Source organism: Sceloporus occidentalis, unplaced genomic scaffold, assembly GCF_023333645.1.
Source record: "Sceloporus occidentalis isolate IW3139 unplaced genomic scaffold, rSceOcc1.0.p SCAF_1, whole genome shotgun sequence".
NCBI lineage: Eukaryota > Metazoa > Chordata > Lepidosauria > Squamata > Phrynosomatidae > Sceloporus > Sceloporus occidentalis.
Genome location: NW_028316981.1, coordinates 315,087,009 through 315,108,817, shown reverse-complemented (window position 1 = coordinate 315,108,817; position 21,809 = coordinate 315,087,009). Strand labels below are relative to the sequence as shown.

Sequence of the window (21,809 nt, the reverse complement as noted above, 5' to 3'; positions counted from 1 at the left end):
AATTCTTACCAGTTCCCCTGGTGATGTTTCCAACTCTTCTTTCTCCAAAAAGTAAATTACATAGGTGTGGCATTTTTCCCCTGCACCAACAAGGGTAAAGAGTAGTAAATGTTACACATTGCTCCACTGAACAGTCCCTTCAGATCCTTTAAAGAACCATTCATAGCATTCAACAGGACCAAAAGCTCATGTTGTTGTGTGCCTTCAAATAATTCCCGACTTAGTGGAGACCCTAAGGTGGACATATCATGGGATTTTCTTGGCAATATTCTTTCAGAGGGGGTTTGCCTTTGCCTTCATCTGAGGTGAGATAACATGACTTCTCCAAGTTTGCTTAGTGCGTTTCAATGGTACTGAGCAGTCATAATCTAGTACTAAAATCACGACACCATGCTGACTCTACCATTACACCATATATCATAAAGTTCATATATGCTATATAAAAAAGGATGTTTATGGCTACAGCTTCACTATGCAATCTTATGGTCATATCTGAATGATCTGTGGTTGAATTGATCTGACATTCATTGAGACAAAGAGGATAGCTACACACTACTCAGTAATGTCAGGTTGATACCACTTCAACTACTGTGGTTCCATCTGTGGAAAGGTCCGTAGTCTGGTGCAGAACTCAGAATTCTCTGCTAGAGAACTCTAGTATAGCAGTTCACAGGAGTAGACTAGAGTGCTCTCTGGCATAGTGTTTCTAAGTTTCTCACCAGACTACAAATTGCAGGATTCCACAGAATGGAGCTATCCTAACTAAAGAATCATCCAAGCCATTGTATTCCCCATCATCATGTATGGATGTCAGAGCTGGACAGTGAAGTAAGCCGAAAGAAAGAAAATAGGAATAAATTTGCAGGACCTAAGCAAAGCCATGAAGGACAGGGGTTCTAGGAGATGTGTCATTCACAGATTCTCCATGAGTTGCAGCCGACATGACGGCAGTTGACAACTATAGAATGGAGCCATTACAGTTATACCAAAATCTGTAAGTGTGCTAAACATACACACTCCCAGATAGAGTCAGAAGCTTGGACAAGTCCTTTAAAGTTCAGACCACAATTCAGCAAGGATTCACAGCCCCATAAACATGTTTTCTCTTCCCCAAAATCATTCCAGCTTGGGACAGAGGCGATTTGATAATCAGTTGTTTAATCAAAAGTGTATGCTTACCTAGATTACTGTTGCCATTGTTGTTGTTGTTGTTGTTGTTATCCTTTCATTTTTGACTTATGGCAACCTTAAGGTGAACCTATCATTGGATTTTCTGTAGCTGAAAGTATGTGACCTAATGAAGGCCACCGAGTGGGTTTCCATGACTGAGAGGGGAGACTAAAGCCAGGTAAAGACGAGAAGAAAGGGGTGGCCAGAGGCCGTCCCTTTCTTCTCCGGATCATTGCTGCAGCAACCGCACAGCCGCAACAAGGATCAGGTGCAAAAAGGAGCTCCGAAATGGAGCTCCTTTCCATGACGATGCCAAGCCACCATTAGCACCCTGGGATGTCGCAATGACATGTCTTGTGCACCACTCCTTTTGGACGCGTTGCACAAGACACATCATGGATGCATGCACCATATGGATGGCACTAGGTAAAGATGGTGCTGCCCATATGTGCTAGGGTTCTGGAGCATGCAGATGCTGCGCGCTCTGGAATCCTAGAATTGGCCCCAGGCTGCCGCAAACCGGTGGTCTGTACTGGGCCTAAGTCTATGAAAGCTTATGCTACAACTGTTTAATCTCAAAGGTGCTACAAGATCTCTTTGCATATTGATATTCCCGATTAATATGACTATGAGTGCAAATGCACGGGCAGGTTATGACAGGCCAACCTCATCGTATTTTACCAATGGATCCCACCCATTCTCACCCCTATCACTTACCTGGGCAGGTGTTTGGCTGCTCACACACTGCCACACCATGGATCTGCTGCCACCACATCAACCATCACTACCATTGCCATTCTCTGTGAAGGCCCCTCCAGGGCACCTGGCTTCACCCACATAGCAAGGCTCCCCTTTCCAACATTACAAGCCATGTCTGCGGCCTGCATGGAGAACAACAGTGGTGGAGATGGCAGGCAAGGGGGCCATGTAGCTGTCTACACTACCAGCTGTTGTGGTGGAGTTTCTGGGAAACTCTGCTGTGAATAGATAGTCATTTTACACCAAGCAAAGGGCTGGTTGGCCCATGGTCAGGCTAGATCTGCTGAAATAGCATCCGGTCTAGTTGTTCCTGGTCCAGGGCTGTTGGTTTGTGTTGTCTGAGCAGGACAACACCAAGTTGGGGGAGGGGCAGGCCTTTTGGCCCATGCAGACAGCTCCAGAGTCTCTGAATTCTACCTGATATCGAGTTGTAGTCCAATGCTTAAACCACCATGAGATGCTGACTCTTGCCATACTTGAGTATTATGTTATTTTCTCTGTTTTGTTTTGCTTTGTTTCATTTTTGAATAGTGCCAGTGATTGGGATGCTACAGAGGCATTAGGGAGGTGATGATTTGGGAGGGAGGGGTGGTTAATTGAGAATGGAAAGGCAGGTGTTGAAAGCAAAGGACACAATCTTTATATAGTCACATCTGAATCCACTTATAAAGCAATCCAAAGAGAGTGGGGGTTGAACAGTCTAGAGGGGGAAACTGCCAAGTCCCAAACTCTGCTGGTTTGATGCCAGGAGGGGAGAAGGTACATGTATTCAGCTGGAAGGAAAATATGTACACCGTAATTGAATTTGTACAATTCATTTTTTATTTTGGCTAGATGCAGCTGTGTCTCAACTCGTGCTGAATTATTTTTGTTTCACTTTAATGAAATGCCCTGAATATTTCCATGCAGGTGTTAGCCACTCTTCATCAAAGACTTTGTAGTCTTAAGGTGGCACAAACATTTTGTGTGCTTGTTTTACTCCCAATTCTATATTGGGAAGGAATAGTCAATTTCAGGCCATTAAAGAGAAACCAGGAAAGCCTGGTTTCCTGTTGGTGCTTTACATGCACCTAAGTTCTCTTATGTCTGCCGTTGTATTTTGGGAGCCATGGTATAATGTCTGTATCCACTGTTTGTAGTTGCAGAAACAGAGCTCCATAAGTGTAACTGTTGCACAAACAGTTGAACATTTTTTGATGGTGCTCACCAGTGCCTTCAGTGGCAGAGATGCCATTGGTTGCTCAACTGAGCAGAAGAGTGGTGCAGTGCAATCTCCACTTAGGACTCTTGCACATGACACCATTATAGATAACGGTGCAGTGTTTAAGAGTCCTAAGTAGAGATTGCACTGCACCAATCTTCTGCTCAATACTGAGCAATTAGCCCTCCCAAGGGAAGCAAAATATCAAAATCACATGAAATGCTAATCAAAAATTCAACATAGTTGGCATGTAATGATTAAAAAAAATGAATTTCAGATTTGCTGTTGAAAAATTTAATGAACGAGGAGTAACAAACTGATCTTAACAAATTTTCCCCAGGGTCTCAGATGGGCGACGAGAATAAGAAAGCAACATGAATTTCTCTGACCTTCCACCCTCCTGAGACAAAACTGGCAGAGCCTCTGCACTACACAGTTATCTCAGTGACATACCACTTTCACAGTCATGACTCCATTCTATGGAATCTTGGGATTTATAGTTTGGTGAGGGAACTAGATTTCTTTGTAGACTGACAGTTTAGCTCTCCAGAAGAGAATTGCCAAACTAGAAATATCAGGGTCCCATTGGATGGAGGACAAGTAGTTTAAAGTGGTGTTAAATTGCTTGTAGTGGTGTAGTGCAGATGTATCCTGAGAGCCAGCATAATGTAGTGGCTGCAGCTCAGCTGTATGATCAATTTCCATGGGTCAGACTGGAGGACCTCTATATGCCTACAGAACACCTCTCTAGGCGGTGTTTCTTCTTCTCGTGGCCCATCTGAGACCCTGGGGGAAATCTGTTAAGATTAATACGTTACTCCTCATTCATTAGACTTATAACTGTTTTAACGCTAAAAATTGTTCAACTGTTTTTTAAATTTTATATTTATATATTTTAATATTATTGTACTATTTTTAAATTGTATTGTTTCATACTTGTTCGCCACCTTGAGTACCTATTTTGGGATAATAATAATAATAGTCATCTGGAGGTCCTCCAGCATGACTCTATGGAAATATAGGGTTTATTATTAGCCATGATTTTCACTATCTGCAGTAAGCCTGGGAACATATCCCTCACATATACAGGGGTTGTACTGTTCAATTCTTATATTGCAGTTGGTAAGATGTATTTGCTAGGAGTCTTGAAAACCTGATCAGGAAGGCTTTCAACTGATTTATAGAAGGGGCAGTATTCCAGAGATCAGGGGAATACCTAGTACTGGGGACAATAGCCTCACTGATACAGGGGGAATTGGGCCAATAGTACAATAATTCAATATTGGCAGGCATCTCCTCTAGGAATAACTTGAATAGTATGACCTATGTTGTCAGATGTCTCTATACTAATGTAGAAAGCATTGGAAATAAACAAGATGAACCTGAACTCTTAACACAGGAGGGCATCAATGAAAACTTGCGGATGAGTCTCATGACTGGAACATGTTGATAGAAAGTGATAACCTAGAAAAGAGGGATATAATAGTAGTTGGAGATTTTAACCACCCTGATAATTGTTGGAAGTCAAACTCTGCCAAGAATATAAGGTCCAGCAAATTCCTTATCATCCTTGCAGACAATTTCATTGTACAGAAGATGGATAAGGAAATAAGGGTAACAGCTGTTTGGGATTTGATCCTAACTCACAGAGATGAACTATTATTAGGTTGGAAGAAGTGTGATTCTTGGGTAGGAGTGACCATATCATGGGATTTATTACACAGAAGAAAAGAGACTCCAAATGTATTCAGACATGCATTCATGAAAACTGATTTCAGTAAGATTAGGGAATTGTGAGATGAGTGAGATCCCATGATGACAAACACTCAAAGAAAAGTCAGTTGATGATGAATGTGTATCTCAAAGGTGAGATATTGGAGATGCAGTTGTAAACAATTCTAATGAGGAAGAAAACTAGTAGATGTCTAAAGAAGACCAGGGTAGATGTACAAAAAACTTTCAGACGAGATGAGCTTTAAAATAGAGATGTATAACAAATGGGAGAAGTGGGAAGTCACCGAAGAGGAATACAAATGAATAGCTAGTACTTGTAGGGTAAAAGTTTAAAAAGCTAAAGCTCAGAATAAGCTCAGGCTTGTTAGAGAGGTTAAAACAATAAAAAGGGAAGAGGAAGAACAAGGAAAGGGTAGGACCACTGTGCAGAAAAGATGGTGAAATGCTAACAAGGCACAGACAGAAAGCTGAACTGGTCAATATCTTCCTTGTCTCAGTCTTCTCCCAAAAGGAAAACAGTGCTCTAACTGGTAAAATATAGAACAAATGATGCAGTAAGGGGACTGCAGCCCAGAATAGGTAAAGAGCTAGTAAAGAAGTACGTAGATTCTCTAAACGAATTCAACTCTCTAAGGCCAGATGAACTGTTTCCAAGAATACTAAACCAATTTACAAGTGTAAACTCAAAGATACTGTCACTAATCTCTGACAATTCTTGAAATACAGGAGAAGTTCCAGAAGACTGGAGGAGGGCGAATATTGTCCCCATCTTCGAAAAGGGCAAAAAAGATAACCCAAGCACTTACCAACCAGTCAGCTTACCAGTGATAAGAGCAAAGGGTCTAAAACAGATCTTTAAACAGTCAGTCTGTATACACTTAGGAAGGAAAATTGGGATTACTAAGAGCCAGAATGGGTTTCTCAAAAATAATTCATGCCAAATTATATTTTTCTTGCTTTTGGTAGACTTACAAGCTTGGTAGATCTGGGGATTGCTGTGGTGGTAGTATGTCTTGATTTCAGCAAGGCTTTTTGACAAGGTGCCTATGATATTTTTTCAGGCAAGCTGGTGAACTGTGGTCTAAACAGCACTACTGTTAAGTGGATTCGTAATTAGTTGGCCAACTGAACCCAGGGAGTGCTCACCAATGGCAGCTCTTCATCTAGGAGAGAAGTGACCAGTGGGATGCCTCAGGGTTCTAACCTGGAGTTGTTGTTGTTCACCATCTTTATAAATGACTTAGATGATGGAATAGAAGGCATGCTTATTAAATTTGGAGATGACAACAAATTGGGGTGGCTGGGTGAGAAGCTAATATTCCACAGAACAGAATAAGAATCCAAAATGACCTTGGCAGATTGGAGAATTGAGCAATTTTTTTTAAAAAAATTAATTTCAGCAACAATAAATGTAAGGTATGGCACCTAGTCAGGAAAAATGGAACACACATAGGATGGGAGACATCTAGCTTAAAAGCAGCAGATGTGAAACGGATCTAAGGGCCTTTCAAACATTTGTCAATAGTTTGGTGTAGCAGCCAAAAAGGTCAATGCAATTCTAGGTTGCATCAGCAGATATACAGTGTCCAGATCGAGAGAAGTAATAGTGATACTCAGTTCTGCTTTGGACAGATCTAATCAGGAATTCTGTGTCCAGTTCTGGGCACCAAAGGATACTGAAAAGTTAAAACATTGTTCAGAAAAGGGCAACCAAGATTACCAGAGGTGTGGAAATCAAGATCGATGTGGAACAATTTAGAACACTGGGTATGTTTCGTTTGAGAAAGAAAAGACGGAGAGGTGATATGATATACACAACAGTCAGAGAGTTCAGCTGGATGATATTCCACTTCAACATTAGGAGGAATTTCCTGACAGTAAGGGCTGTTCGACAGTGGAACAAACTCCCTCGAAGTGTAGTGGAGGCTCCCTCCTTGGAGGTCTTCAAACGGAGGCTGGATGGCCATCTGTCGGCGATGCTTTGATCTGGATTTCCTGCATGGCAGGGGGTTGGACTGGATGGCCCTTGCAGTCTCTTCTAACTCTATGATTCTATGATTCCATGAGGCTCTGCCTCTCTCAGAGCAAACAAACAGAGTCCTTTTCCTTACCTCCCCATGTTCACTAAGGTGCCAACACAGCAATATAGTCAAAATAGCTGCCCTGCATTAAACAACAACATCAAAATCCTTTATGAACAAGCAAGCAAATATTGCTGAATGGAATTTTGCCTCAGCATGGTAATTGCTGATTGTATTTCGAAGCGAACGCGGTAATTAATTATTGCAGTTTTCCATCAATGCAGCCTATTGTATGCCAATCTTCATATAACCATGATAATTAGCAAACGGGATTTCACGTCCATTAGAAATTGAAAGTTGCAGTTCATGGAAGAGAACTCAGTGTTGTGCAATAATAATTATGAAGCAATTGGTAATTTAAAAGAATACTATCAGACTGGGTTTTTTTAAAAATATACTGATGCACTAAAAAAAAGAACAAAAAATTACATTCAGAAATGAGCAACATCTGAGATAATTAGATGAAAAGAAGCTAGTCAAGGTTCCCGCTTTGAAACAGTCCCTCAGATTTCTCTCTTTGGTTCCCATTTTCCAGCAGGGTGCAGTAAAGGCAAGTTTAAAAACAGAAGTTATAGGTGAGATCTCACAAGATACTACCTGTTCCAAGAAAGCTTTCTTCTGAGTAGAGTGGTTTTTATTAAATCTAAAAGCTTGAAAAAGTTACCTTCTTTTTGGAATGCTAACATGATCTCCTAGCCAGTATGAACAGGGAGTTTTAATCCAAAAAGTTACCCCCCCCCCCAATTCTCCTAGAATCTTAGAATTGGAAAAGACCCCCTGCTCAGTGCAGGAACTCCAGCTAAAACATCCCTAAGAAGTAGCTGTCCAGCCTCTTTTTGAAGATATCCAGAAAATAACACCCCCATCATCTCACTAGGGAAATGGTTTCATTGCCAAACTGTCAAGAAATTCTTTCTAATGTTCAATCAAAATCTATCCTCCTGTAACTCCAAGCCATTAGACCTAGTCCTATCTTCTGGGGCAGCAGAGAACAGGTCTGCCAGCTCTTTTCTGTGACAGCCTTTGAAATACTTAAGGAGTGCAATCATGTAACTACGTTACAACCACGTGTCTCCCAATGGAGACTCTCAGCTCAAATGTGCAACTGAATAAGCAACCAAAGGTGTATTGCAAGGGTACAACTGCAGAACTGACTTCTAAGTACCACACTCTCTTGAAACTTTACTGATCACTACACATGCTTACATACTGTATATACTCAACTATAAGTCAACCTCATGTAAAGGTCAAGGGTAGGTTTTGGGGCCAGAATTATGGATTTTGATATAACGAGGATAAAATTTAGGTGCATGAAACAAAGGATGTAAAGGATGAAGCAAGGAAAACAGTGCCAAATAACTTACAAAATTCCAGCAGATATCACTTTTTGTGCTCACACTAAAAGCTGAATGGATGAGAGAGCAAGGTGGGGGCATTCAGTGCTTTCAGGACAGATTATGTTCTTGCCTTTCACCAGGGGATGGCTCCTTTTTAAAATAAGAGTTAAAATACAGTACTTACATTGGCCCATGAATAAGTCGACTCAAGGTTTTTGGGTCAATTTTTTGATTAAAATTTCTAGATTTATACATGAGTATATACAGTACCTCCTGTTTCCACCAATAACACACTACCTTTACAGCTAAGCCCTCTAGTACAATTGCTTCTACTCAAGACGTACAAGTCAGAGACTCAAAAGTCTTGGATTTACAACAGGCAGTTGTCAAACTACAATGCCCACCTAAAGAGACAAGACAGACCAAAACCACAAAATGGCAGAACATCTCTATTGGTCAACTACAGTCCCCAGCTGAGATCACTCAAATGCATAATCAGAGAGCTGCAACCAAGGCTGTAGAATCGCACAGCCCTCTCGCAGGATCTGGGAGGCAGACCTTTACTGGCCTAGAGTCTGCCTCCTGATCTGAGATCCTCAACAGCCATTTTATGCCACTGTCTGGTGGCTTTGGGGCACAACGTTTTGATGCTATATATCCAAATGCCACCTGGAAGCCGCCCTGGCCTTTTACATGTGGGCAGCTTCATGATTCTCCAGTGGTGTGGTGTTTACATGCTGCACACCACTGGAGCATCATGAAGCCAGTTTTGGACTTCAGCAGGGCAGGAAAAGCCAGCTTTATGCCAGCTGAAAAAGGAATGTATCTTTGCTGCTCCTTTTTTGGTCAGCTTCAAGGTGGATTGGGGCTGCAGCATGTGGTCGCTGTGGCCCCAATCTGTCTTTGGAAGGGGCAGCTTCAAGCTGCCCCTTCAGGGCCATCTGTTCTGGCCCTTAGTCTCAAAGGTGCTGTAAGATCTATCTATATACTGATTCTACAGACTAACATGGCTATATCTTTGAATACAGGGACAAGACTCTGCTACAGACCCAGATGCCAACTCTGTCTCCACATCTAGTCTGGGAGTAATATTACAGGGCCACTAACATTGCCCACAGCATTTCCTTGCTCCTCCTCCAATGTGGTTTATGCCTTCCTATGCCAGCAATGCCCTTCTACACTCTGCTTTGGCCAAACAGGACAGTCTCTACACAAGAGGATTAATGCAAACAAATCTGACATAGAAATGGCAATATCCCCAAATCAGTTGTAGGACATTTCAACCTTCCTGGAGATAACAGTAAGTGGTCCCTGAGCAAAGGAACTGCAAAGCAAGATTCAAAAAAGACCTTGCTGGATTGAAATATATTCACAAATTCCAATCTATTAGCAGATGCATGAACAAAGACAATGGCTTCATGGCACACTACATATGTCCTATGACAAGAGTCCTTGCTAGTGCCCATATAACAAAATGAATCTTCTGAGAGAGATATCTGAACATTGGGAAACTGACCTGGATAAGTAGATATACTCCTTTTATACACTTACACTAACTGACCACTGTAAAGATCTGAAAGATATGTATTTCATTATGCAGTCATTGAAAATGTAAAGCAAGGGTCATGATTTGCCTCTCCCTGGATTGTATTTCATTTCATGCCATCCCACTCACACAACTGTGTAAATATGGTTTCTATGCACATGTATGCATCTGAAGACGTGAATAACGCACTGTATTCATCTGAAGAAGTAGATTTGTACCCATGAAAGCTCATGCAAACACAAAAACCAGTTAACTCTTAAAGGGGCCAACACATTTCTTTTTATTTTTCCATTTCATCTCCCTTCCTTCCTCTTTTTTTATGCTGCAAGAGACTAATATGGCTGTTTCCTTGACAAATTTGTCTTTTGTATATCAAGAGCCTATCATGACTTCCACCATAGTCAATGAGACTCGGAGAAATGCCATCTCTTCCTGGTGTGGGATGGAGGGATTTGAAATAGAATATATTGATTTTGGCAGATTTGCCTCAAATGATCATTTCTTTGTTCATGCAGTCTCCTTCTCCCTCTACACCACACACACACACACACACACACACACACACACACATACACACACAGACACTTTCCCCCTTCTAGCACTGCGTCTGTAATTAGAAAGAAGAGCGAGAACAGAAGGCAGCCATTTTGGAAGCGGTTTTACAACAAAAATCCTTTGGGGGTTTGTTTGCTGAAGCTTGTGACCTTATCTACCACATCTCAGTGATCTTTTTAATGCCTGAAAACAACTTTGAGAGCATTAGTGGGGGGGAAAACAAGACTTAAAACCACTGTAGACTGAAACAATTTGTGTTCTAAAAGAGGGATTTGATCAAAGGGATGAAAAAGGCACTCAGAAGAATTAATTGAATGAAACCTTCTCTCTCTCTCTCAGTACTTGTCTTTTCTTTCTTTCTTTCTTTCTTTCTTTCTTTCTTTCTTTCTTTCTTTCATCTCACTTTAGTAGGGCCATTTCTAGAGGATGTTCAATGTGGGCAATGAGTTTCACTAAACCAAAGGGCCTAGTTAATGGTTTCTTAATTTATCAAAGGAAAAAATGTGGATGTCTTTCAAAGGGATGCACATACTCATCTATGACTGAGAAGTTTCACTGACAGGAGCTCCATGTACACATAGATGTTTCCAACTGAGAGAACACAATTGGTAGTCCCAATTAGAGTAGCTCCACTGAACCAAAGGAGTTTGTTAAGAGTTGACTCAACTGTTGATGCAATGGTTCTACTCTAGGCGATACATCCAGTGTGGTGTACTGGTATCTGTGTTGGACTAGGACTTTGAGCAACCAGGGGTTTGAATCCCTGCTGTGCTATGGAAAGCCATTGTGTGATCTTAGGCAAGTCACACTCTTTCAGCCTCAGAGGAGGGCAACGGCAAACCTCCTCTGAAGAAATCTTTCCAAGGAGAGGGTCGCCATAGGTCAGAGTCAACTTGAAGGTACATCACAGTGACAAATCTAGATGACAGTACTTGAAGGCAATCAGAAAGCAAGAAGACCACATTACTGTTGGATTAGATCTGTCAAAGAAGCCATGACCTTGAATTTGCAAGTCTTGAGCAGGGCTGGTAATATCATGGGCTCTTGGAGGTCTCTCATTCAGAGGATAGCTGCACATTGAAGCCAACATGACAGCCGTAATTCTAGTTGGGTCTATCACCAATAAGATTCATGTTCCAGATGTTGAACAGACATCTGTTAATTTACCATGGGGAGGATCTTTGGAAGTACTTTCTTTAGTTCACAGTAGATTATAGTGTTTCAAGAGGGTGAATAGCACTCACCCATCCATCATTAATAATAGAGGAGTTATTGTGCCCTTAGGAACAGCCATAACCCATAAGTGGAAAATATGCATCCCTCCAAGGTGTTGTTGCATTTTCATGTGTTTCCACTCTTTTGATGGGGCTTTCTCAGTGATGCCTAAAATTGCACTGAATAAAAAAAATTGTTTTGAGGACTGGAGAATTTTTGTGGGGATCTCCAGGGGCCACAGCCAATCCATCTTCCACACTATTCCCACCTTTCTGTTACAGGAACAAGAACTCACACTTGCTCAATAAATACTGTTCTTTGCCTCATGTTTGTTGATGCCCAGCTTGCAGAAAATCACAACCCTGTTTTACTAGTGCGCGTGCACACACACACACACACACACACACACACACTTCACAAAATGATGGCCAATATTAAGTGAATTATTATAGAAGCAATGAATCCATTGCTCGAATGCATGACACTTCTAACACTGATTACTTGCCCTGGATAATTCTCTCAGACTGTCTTAAGGTCATAAGAGGCAAACTCAGGAGAGGGGAATCCTGCTGCGTTTTGTTGTGTAAATCTGATTATGGCAACTCGAGCTTGAAAGTTTGTCCATTGCTTCATAATTTGTTGCCACTCAAGAACAACAAATCCTTTGCTCATGGACCATATACTAAAATGCTTATCGAGGTTTTGCCAGGTTCTCAACCTCACCCATGCCATCTTTGGATTTCAGAGGAAGCTTTATCACTCTTTCCAGTGATGGGTTTAGCTTGGACTCTAATCCCTCTTCTAGGTTTAGGTTTTGGAAGGGATGAAGGCACAGGCAAAGAGCAGAACACCCTTGAATGTTATTTATTACTGTATGGGCTACCTGCAAATAAACAAGTCTCTGTGAATTCCCACCACCTTGGAGTAGTATTTTGTCCAAGGTGGTGGCCAGATGATGAAGATCTTTGGGGGACTGCTCAACTCTTGCAGGGGTTGTGATAAGACACTGAGGAGGAGAACGAAATGGGTTTATCTTGGACTCTAATCCCTCTTCTAGATTATGAGATTGGTTCAGGTTTTGGAAGGGAGGAAGGCACAGGTAGAGATATAAATGGGGGGAGAGAAAGGGAATGAGGGCATTCTCCTCCTCAAATAAAAACTCTGCAGCCCAAATGAAATTTTCCTTCAGTCCCCAGATTTCTACCAATTTCTGTAACTGAAAACTTCAGTTGAGCATTTAGAAATACCATTTACATTGCAGCTTTAAACAGGGGTGTAGATACAAGGGGTTGGGCAAAATGAGGGCATTGCCCTCCCATAAGAAATCTGATCCCCAATGAAATTTTTCTTCAGTCCCAAATTTCTACCAATGCTGTAACTTAAAACTCCAATTGAGCATCTAGAAATACAGTGTAGGTGCCTAAACAAAAGAGGCAGGCAAACTACCCAAGGGAATGTAAACACCGATAATATAAGAGTTCTAGGTGCAAATGATTTTTGATGTCTCACTTTTGCAATGCTAGAATAATGAGACCAAAGGAAACTTTTATTTGGGGGGATGGATTTCTTATCTATGCGGTGTAATGTCATTGTAGCTACACACCTGGACAAGGACCCATAACCTGTTTTTAATCAAGCCATTTAGTCTTTCCATGCTCTGCAATGTATTGCTAGAGGAATTAGGTTTGAGTTTTAACTTGATCACTGTATTGTTATATAGTGAAGGAGAAGTTATATGTTTTTTCTAGTGTGCAGGGAAAGGAGGTTTGACTCTTTCCCTCAATGGAAGCTGGTAGTCTCCATGTTGGAGGGGTGGCCAACATGCTGGGTTTTTATTTTGAACTTTAAATGAGTTATCCAAAGAGCTGAACCATATCTTCCCAAATAGAATCATAGGAAGTTCAAAATAAAACCCAGACCATGTTGACCACCTCACCAATATGGAGACTACCAACTTCTTCAGATAGCTACTTTGAAGTTCAGACTAAAGCACAGAGTTAATTAGGGATGGAAAGAATATTAGAAAATATTTCAAAGATGGTTGAAAAACATGGGGTTTTTTTGAGCATAGAGAAACCCTGCTCAGAAGAATCCTAGACTGATTAGAATTTTTTCACAGTTTTGGACTTATTCTGTGCCAAATATGCATGTGGTTGTTTTGTTCAGAAAACTGCATTTTCTGCAAAGAGAATAACATTTCTGTGCAGAAATCTTATTTCCTGTGCAGAAAATGTGGCAATCTGTACAGTAAATGCTGTAACTGAAGATTTGTTCTGTGCAAAATTTGCACACAAAATTTGATTTACATAGAAAGCATTTTTCTGTGTTGGAAATATTATTTGCTGTGCAGAAAATGCTGTTTTCTGCACAAAAGGACGGTGTGCAAATTTTGTGCAGAATAAGTCTTGAATTGCAAATAGGCCTTGCAAACCATACAATTTTCAATGTTTTTTTTAAACTTTATTTTTCTAATTTATATCACAGATATTAAAATAAATGCTTTTACAAGAAAACAATGAAGAAACAGATAAGACATACAGGTTATTCTCTAAATCTAACACCATATTCCAATAGATACTTCCTTTATAATGTACAGTGCTTGTTCTATCATCAACTTCTAATGTCATAATATATCTTAACCCTTGTTTTAGCAACTCAAATTAACTTCCTAATGTCGTCCCAATAGTTGATTCTGTTATTTCTGACAGCTTCTTGTCTTATTCTTCCTCAAAATCAAAATCTCTTTAACATATAAAATTTTCTAATAGTTCTCTATTATATTCTTATTAATTCAGTGGATCTTCCACTAACTATTCCCACAACAGTTACTGCTCTCTCTAACTTACTACCCATCTCTGGGTACATATTTCTAATACCGGTGACCACTCTTTTTTAGTTTGATTAGTGTCATAATCATTCAATAGAGCAGTCAGTTGATCCATATTTCTCATTTCTAGCACCTTTAGTAGCCAAACCGTACAATTTTCAAAGACTTTCTTACAGCAAGATGAAAATTGTTACAATTACCTGTTGCTTCCTGTGGCAAGTAACTTGATGAAGAATTACATCTCTAGAGCAGGTTCACCACCTTATTGGCATGGAAGCCACCAACTATCACTGCTTCCCCCCCTTCTCTGCATCTTGAAATAACCCATATTAGCATGGGGCATACCTATCACCTGCCACCCTAATCCCCCTTTCCAACTCACCACAAGACAGAGTTAAAAGAGACAGTGTCCCTCCATTTTCCTCTGCCTCCATTCAACTGCCAACCCAACTTTCCACATCTCACCTACACACCAAACTGATACTGATCTTTCATCTGCCATATTTTTAGTTTATATCTCCCTCTTTTGCTATCAGGGCAGAAGGAAGATTTTGTAGACAATATTGGGAAGTGCAGCAATTTTAGGACAGTGGGGATTTGGACAGATCTATGACCATACCAGAGAAAAGTTAGCCGAAACTTCTGTCTTTGGCATTTACTGTGAAATAAGAGACTTGTCTCCATGGGCAGTTTGCAACAGTTTCTTGCCACACTTGCCTCACCCTGTCCAAATGATGCAGGGCCCAAGACTCAATCTGACTGTAGACGGACTTAAGGTGAGAAGGACAGTCCAGCAGTGAATCTGGGCCATCCCTCTGCTAAACCGAATTTAAAAGACTCACTGTTTGGCAACAGCAATAGCATTTAGATTTCTGTACCGCTTATCAATGAACTCAGCACATTGCTGGTCAAGAATGACATATGATTCCACGTTTTCACAGCACAATAGTAAGGGCTGCATTGCCAGAGAGATTTGAATACACAACAGTAAGTTTACAGATCTCTTGAGAACTCACATCCTGCAAGTCTCCTAACCTTCAGTGTAACACAGCCAGCAACAGCTGTTTGCCTTCATGTCAGTGGAGTGGTTAATCCACTCCAAAGTTTAGTTCAAAGGAGATATCCAAGGTTTAGAAATGACTTTGGGGAGAGGACCCAGCATTTTGGATGGCTCCTTTAATGTGTGGTTATCCTCTGGAGAGGATTCACAGACTCCCTGACATGGAAGCCATTTTCTCTTAGTGAACTCAGCTGGTCACCAGCCAATACGTATTCTTAGGTTTCGTTGATATAACTGAAGCTAGCGCTTATAACCATGAAGAGAAAATATCACATAATAAAAGCTGCTCTATAGAATGAACGGACAATGCTTTTGACAGGCTCAAAATAATAATAAATGAACTAGAGATAGATAGATAGATAGATAGATAGATAGATAGATAGATAGATAGATAGTATGGGAACTTGTAGCATCTTTGAGACTAACTGTGAGAAAGAAGTTGTAGCATAAGCTTTCATAGACTTGGTCTTCTTTCTCAGATGCAGACCAAGTCTACAAAAGCTTATGCTACAACTTCTTTCACGTAGTTAGTCTCAAGGTGCTACAAAATCCTTTTGCAGACTGATATTCCAGGCTAACACAGCTATGTGTCTCAATTCTACCCAGATAGGTAAGTAGCTAGGTAGAGAGACAGAAAGTCTGACAGAGAGAACAGATCCTCCTGTTTAAGGACTGTAACAGAACGTGCATCTTTAGATCTTAACTGACTCCAAGAGTCAGATTATTAACTACACCCATTTCACTGAAATGGGAGGGATTTAACACAAGAATGCATCCATGCCTATTGTCCCTTTCAGCCAGCAGCAATGGGAAAGAGTATTTGGTGATGGGTGCTTTGTGTGATGGTCAAAATAGGTACAGTCCATACAGATAACCTGATAATGCAGAAAACTACCTATCCCTTTAAATGCCTCTTTCACTTGTCTCTTTTACATTGCCAAGTTGGTACCATGGGGAGAGGGGAAAGATTCAAAAGAGTGAAGTTGATTAACTCTATCTTGCAAAAAAAAAAAAAGAAAAAAGAAAAAAGGGTGCTCTGCAAATGTAATACAGTCGACCCACATATCCATAGATTCAACCATCCATGGCTTGAAAATATTATTTTTTAAAAAAGTCCAAAAAGTAAACCTTAATTTTGCCATTTTATATAAGGGACACCATTTTACTATCTCATTATATATAATGGGACTTGAGCATTCAAGGATTTTGGTATCCACAGGGGGTCCTGGAACCAAATCCCAGCAGATACCAAGGGCCTACTGTTACCATACCTATCCTGTATCTCCCTTACCATAATCAACAGTAATGCTTAAGCTGCCAGATCCCATTTCATGTGTCTGCTTCTGGAATGGCTCTGGAGGAGATGGTAGAACCTTAGAGATTAAATGGTTAGGGTCCACAACACAAGAGACGCTATTGGACAACAGGTGATGCCCCCTTGCCCCCCTGCTGAGCAGTTACCTGTGCTAGACCTTGCTTATCCAGTGTTTCCCACAATGCTTCAGTAGGGGCGGTTAGCATCCTTTGGCCTTTTCAGCTGCACCTTCAGCCTCTTCATGCCAATCTGGAAACCGTTCATAGCCTGGATGGCAGCTTGGGCACTAGCAGGATTGTCAAAACTCACAAAGCCTGTCAAAACACAAGGCAAGGTGCAGGGTTTAACCAGCTGAAGGGGCTAACAGGACCAACCCCCACACACAAAAGATTGCTTCAATGATGGACATGGAGGGTGGGCGAAAGAACTGGCAGAGACTTGGTCTGCCAGAAGGTGCTGGATGTAGGAGTTTGTGATAGGTCAGATTTCATGATGAGGGAGATGGGATGTGAAGTGGAAGGGATGGGTCAAATCCTGACCTCTGGTGAGTCTTGACTGAGAGGTGGGATGGTAAGCAAGCAATGGAAAGTTAGATTCAGGTAAAGGAACTAATCAGGCATAGGGATATCATTGGAAATTACAAGATTTGAATGGGAAAGAAAATCTCAGTTGCATAGATCCTGAGCTGTAGTAACCCTTGTAGGGGAGTTTAGCTAGGAAGGCTTATGGGAGAAAAGACCTTCATCCTACAAAGCTTGGGGTCAGAATCCTGTCAGTGTCATGCACCTGTGTAGGCTCTTTTACACATGCCATTCTACCTTTGTTGTCCATTGTGCGACAAACATGTTTAGTTCATGGTTGCATAAATGGAGTTTCACAAATATAACCATTTCACATGGGCCTAAGTCCCAATGTTAGTCCTGACTAGAGCAGAGTCATTGAATCAACTGAGTTTACCTACCTGTAGCTTTGCATTCTTGGGTGGTATTTAACTATTTGTGAATGAATTCAATGTTCCACTTGATTCACTGGGATTGCAGAAACAGCCACTGTGCATTTCCCATTGCACAAGTGCCCCCAAAGCAGGCACACTGGCAGTTATACAGTCCTTTGTACAATGTTGTTAGCCACACAGAAGGGTGTGTAGTGCAGTCACTGTGCAACTAAATCAGTGCAGATTTACATTATGCAAGCATGATGTAGGCCCAGATCAGGGATTTGTAACAGATTACAGGAGAAGTAGGATTTCAAGCCACATGTTCAACCCAACATTTATGCAAGAGATTTCTGCTTGAAAGCTGACAAATCCAGATTCTGATTAGAGGAACAAAGGCAGCTTTGGGTTGTACAGAATGCTCAGGACGTATATGTAGTTATGAAACTGTAACAAGAAGCAGATGCTCCCGTAAAGTTTAGTATTAGCTGTGTTGCAGTAAATCTCAGTTCCATAGGGCATGTCAGTCATAGAGACATGCTGAAAGTTGCCATCTGTCTTTCAGCAAGAGTGTTCCATTGGCATAATGGAAAATCATGACCTTTTGGTTGTGTGCTTTCAAGGTTTATGGTGACCCTAAGGCAAACCTACTACTGGATTTTCTTGGTAAATTTTGCTTAGAGCAGTTTTGCCATTACCTCCCTTTGAGGCTGGTTTCAGTGCCAATAGATCCCAAAGTTGGTATCTACACTGGTGCGTCCAGCAAGGGTACTTCTACTTGCAGGAATGTCCTCTCCCCCAGTGTTGCTGTTGTGTGACTTCAAGTCACTTCTGGCTTATTGCAGCCCTAAGGTGATCCTATCACTAGATTTTCTTGGTAAGATTTCTTCAGAGGAGGTTAGCCATTGCCATCCTCTGAGGTTGAGAGAATGTGATACACCCAAAGCCATCCAGTAGGTTTCCATGGCTGAGCAGGGATTTGAACCCTCATCTCCCAGAATCCTAATCCAATATTCAGACCACTAGACCACATGGCTCTGCCTCCAATGTAGACCATAAAAGTCACTCCATACCTGCCAATTGAAGTATCCCAGTCTTTCACACCTAATCATTCCTGCTCCTTTGACTAGCCCTAAAACTGTTAGTTTTCAGGTCAGGTTGTATTTTATCCTTTTATAACTTCTAAAATGCACATAGATATAACAACAGCAGCAGCAGTAGCCACAGCAACATTTCTCCTGTGTTCAGAATGATTACTGATACACAGCATACTTAGGGATTGTCAACAGATCCAAAAACCTGACCTATTCTTGTACCTTAATTGTAGGCTGACCTGCAGAAACTGCTGTTAAGATGTTTTTCAACCAGCGAGCAGGGTGACCAGATGTCTTCCTTTTCCAGGACACATACTACATTTCAATATAAGGACTGGAGCATGGGTTTGGTGTGGTTTCTGGACTCATAGGACGTGTGCATCATTTAAACAGCATACCTCCAAAGTGACCCGAAGCAGCTTTATTTTGGCCTCTCTGTACAGGTTCAAAATTACTGTTTTTAGCTTTTATTCAGTAATGTGCTACATTTTTCTTGACTGTCCTACATTTTGCAGTGCTTTGTCTTTCTTTGCAGTTATGGCATCTGGTCATCCTGCCATGGAGGCAAGCTGTCAATATTCTGCACTCTGCAGATCAAGCTGCTATTAGAAATCCAAGATCAGGAACTTGTAAAAAACTGACAACTTCAAGAAACATGTGCCACATATGTGCAGTTTAAATGCTAAAATACCATTCGTAAAGGTATGTAGCTTTGAAAGAAGCCAACAACCTTCTTTTCATGTCATTTCCAAGGGAATGGCCATGTTGTATGTGCTAGCAAAAACAAAAAGGAATCTCATGTCACCTTCAAGACTTTAACAAGTTGTATTTGGAATGAGCTTCTGTGGACTGTAGCCCATGTCTGACAAAGTGAGGCTGCAGTTCATGAAAACTTATGCCAAATAAAACCTGTTATCCTTGTGTCCATCCTGGTTATCATTCCCATCATAACATATGTCCCAGCTGAATCTCTTTAGCAGTAGCCTTCCTTTTTGTCATTGTTGTTACCTACCTCCTAACGCTGCCTGCTGCAGACAACTTGTTAAAATGTCACTAGGAGTTGCTACTAGACTTGTCATTCTTTCTTCAGGGTTCGGCAGCTTTCCCTAGAATATCTCCAAGGGACACTGCAGACAGGGCAATTCTGTGCATGTCTGCTCTTAAATGCTACAAGGTTTAATGAAGCTTACTCCTGGGTAAATGGCTACAGGTTTGCAGCATCCATAGGTATGATTTAGCACACTAAAACAGATGGAGGAGAGATTTTAGCAATACTGCATGATGGAAGAATTTGAAACAAAGGCTGCATCTACACTGAATGAAAGCAGTTTGACACCACTTTTGCTGCCATGGCTCAATGCTATGGAATTATAGGATTTGTAATTTTGTACAATTTTTAACTTTCTATGTCAAAGACCTCTGCTGCCACAACAAACTACAAATCCCATGGAGCCATGGAAGGGAGCCATGACAGTTAAGATGGTGCATTGATTTTGCATTGTGGCAGCAGCCGAGATGGGTGAGAATTTTGCCTGGTCTGAGTGTTTCTTTAACAAGAATTTTCTACAATTTGCACATTTCCTCATGAACCTGATGGAAAGAATTTGAGATTTTAAAAAGTTCAAATTCAGATGGAAGCAAAATTAAATGAAATTAATTCACTCATTCAGGCACCAAGCTGCAAGAGATTAGCACTTAAAAGTCTGTGTTTTAATGCCCTCGCTGGTTCAGCCATTTTTGTCGTGCTGAACCGGGGTTGCCACTTCTCTTTTGTGTGTTATTAGAGACCTGATATTCTTAACAATAAGAATATAGGTACTTCAGATATTTAAAATTGCAGGCTTTATTATTGTGTAGGTCTTCCCCTGTCCAAGGCAATGAAACAAAAGCTTGAACATACAATAGAAAACACGGGTTGGGATTATTTTTACTTAGTCCAGAAGATTATAACAAACCTGAACTGGGCCAAGGATGTAATAATCGCAAATATTTGCAAATTGGTAACAAACACGTTTATGATTGTTGAGAAATCTTGATGAGAAGAATCTTGGGGATTGTTGACATGGACCAAATAAAATGTCCTCCCATCCTCTCAGTGCAGGGTCTGGATGGCACAGGGCCCAATCCCTGGTTCTGGTCCAAACTGTCCAGATGACACTGGGCCAGTTCAACACTGAACCTGAGGCATAGCACCCTTGAAACATTTTTGAAAACTCACATAGAATAATAGAATCGTAGAGCTGGCAGAGACCTTAAGGGCCATCCATTCCAATCCCATTCTGCCATGTAGTAACACACAGTCAAAGCACTCTTGACAGATGGCCATACAAGCTTCTGTTTAGAGTCCTCCAAATGAGACTCCACCATCATCTGAGGGAGCATCTGTAACAGCTAACCCCTCCTTTGTGGCATGCGCTTGGAACTTCTATTATCCCATCGCCTCCAACCAATTTCTTGTAACGAACCCCCTTTACTATTTGGCGGGTTCACAGTATTATTCAATATAGTAGCGTGGATAAACAGATATGGCCGACACATCTTTAATATAAAAACAAAACATATGAACTTTATTGAACAAGTTGCTTAACAGATATGACTTGAACTTAGTTGAGGTGTGTTCCTTTTGGTTACAAATGTATTCTCCCCCTTGTTACTATGTTCCTTTCTTCCCCTCTATCCTCTTTATCTACCCTGGGACTTCTCTGTCCTGCTCTGGGTAATTCTTTTAATATCCCAGCCACTATGGCTACTCTATGGGGTTGTTCTCACTAGGTGAAACCCCGCGTTCTGAATCGAATCCAAGGAGTGGCGTTCCTATTAGGATCCGATTTAAACCTAGAACAGTTCTAGAGCAACCCGCAATCGTCCCCACTACAAATCGAATTGTAGAGCGGAATAAAATTTTGAATCGAGTTTTCCTCATTTAACGCGTGTTAAAAAAACACTATGTTTTTCCATTGATTCGATTTAGGAACCGGAGC

The 21,809-nt window shown here is 41.1% G+C and overlaps 1 protein-coding gene across 10 annotated transcripts in view; it reads right to left on the bottom strand.

Annotated features, from left to right (window-relative positions):
* LOC149324235 (CUGBP Elav-like family member 4) overlaps nucleotides 1-21,809 on the bottom strand; it is a 942,387-nt gene that overhangs the window by 24,061 nt on the left and 896,517 nt on the right. For 9 of the 10 annotated variants that reach the window (XR_016277944.1, XM_089497934.1, XM_089497961.1 and 6 more), the window contains exon 12: nucleotides 16,947-17,114. The exons of the other annotated variant lie outside the window; for it this stretch is intronic. Coding sequence is in view for 8 of the 9 variants with exons in the window: in XM_089497934.1 (XP_089354060.1) it covers nucleotides 16,987-17,114 (128 nt within the window). In the remaining variant the exon portion in view is untranslated. The remainder of the gene's footprint in view (nucleotides 1-16,946; nucleotides 17,115-21,809) is intronic. 10 annotated transcript variants of the gene reach the window in all.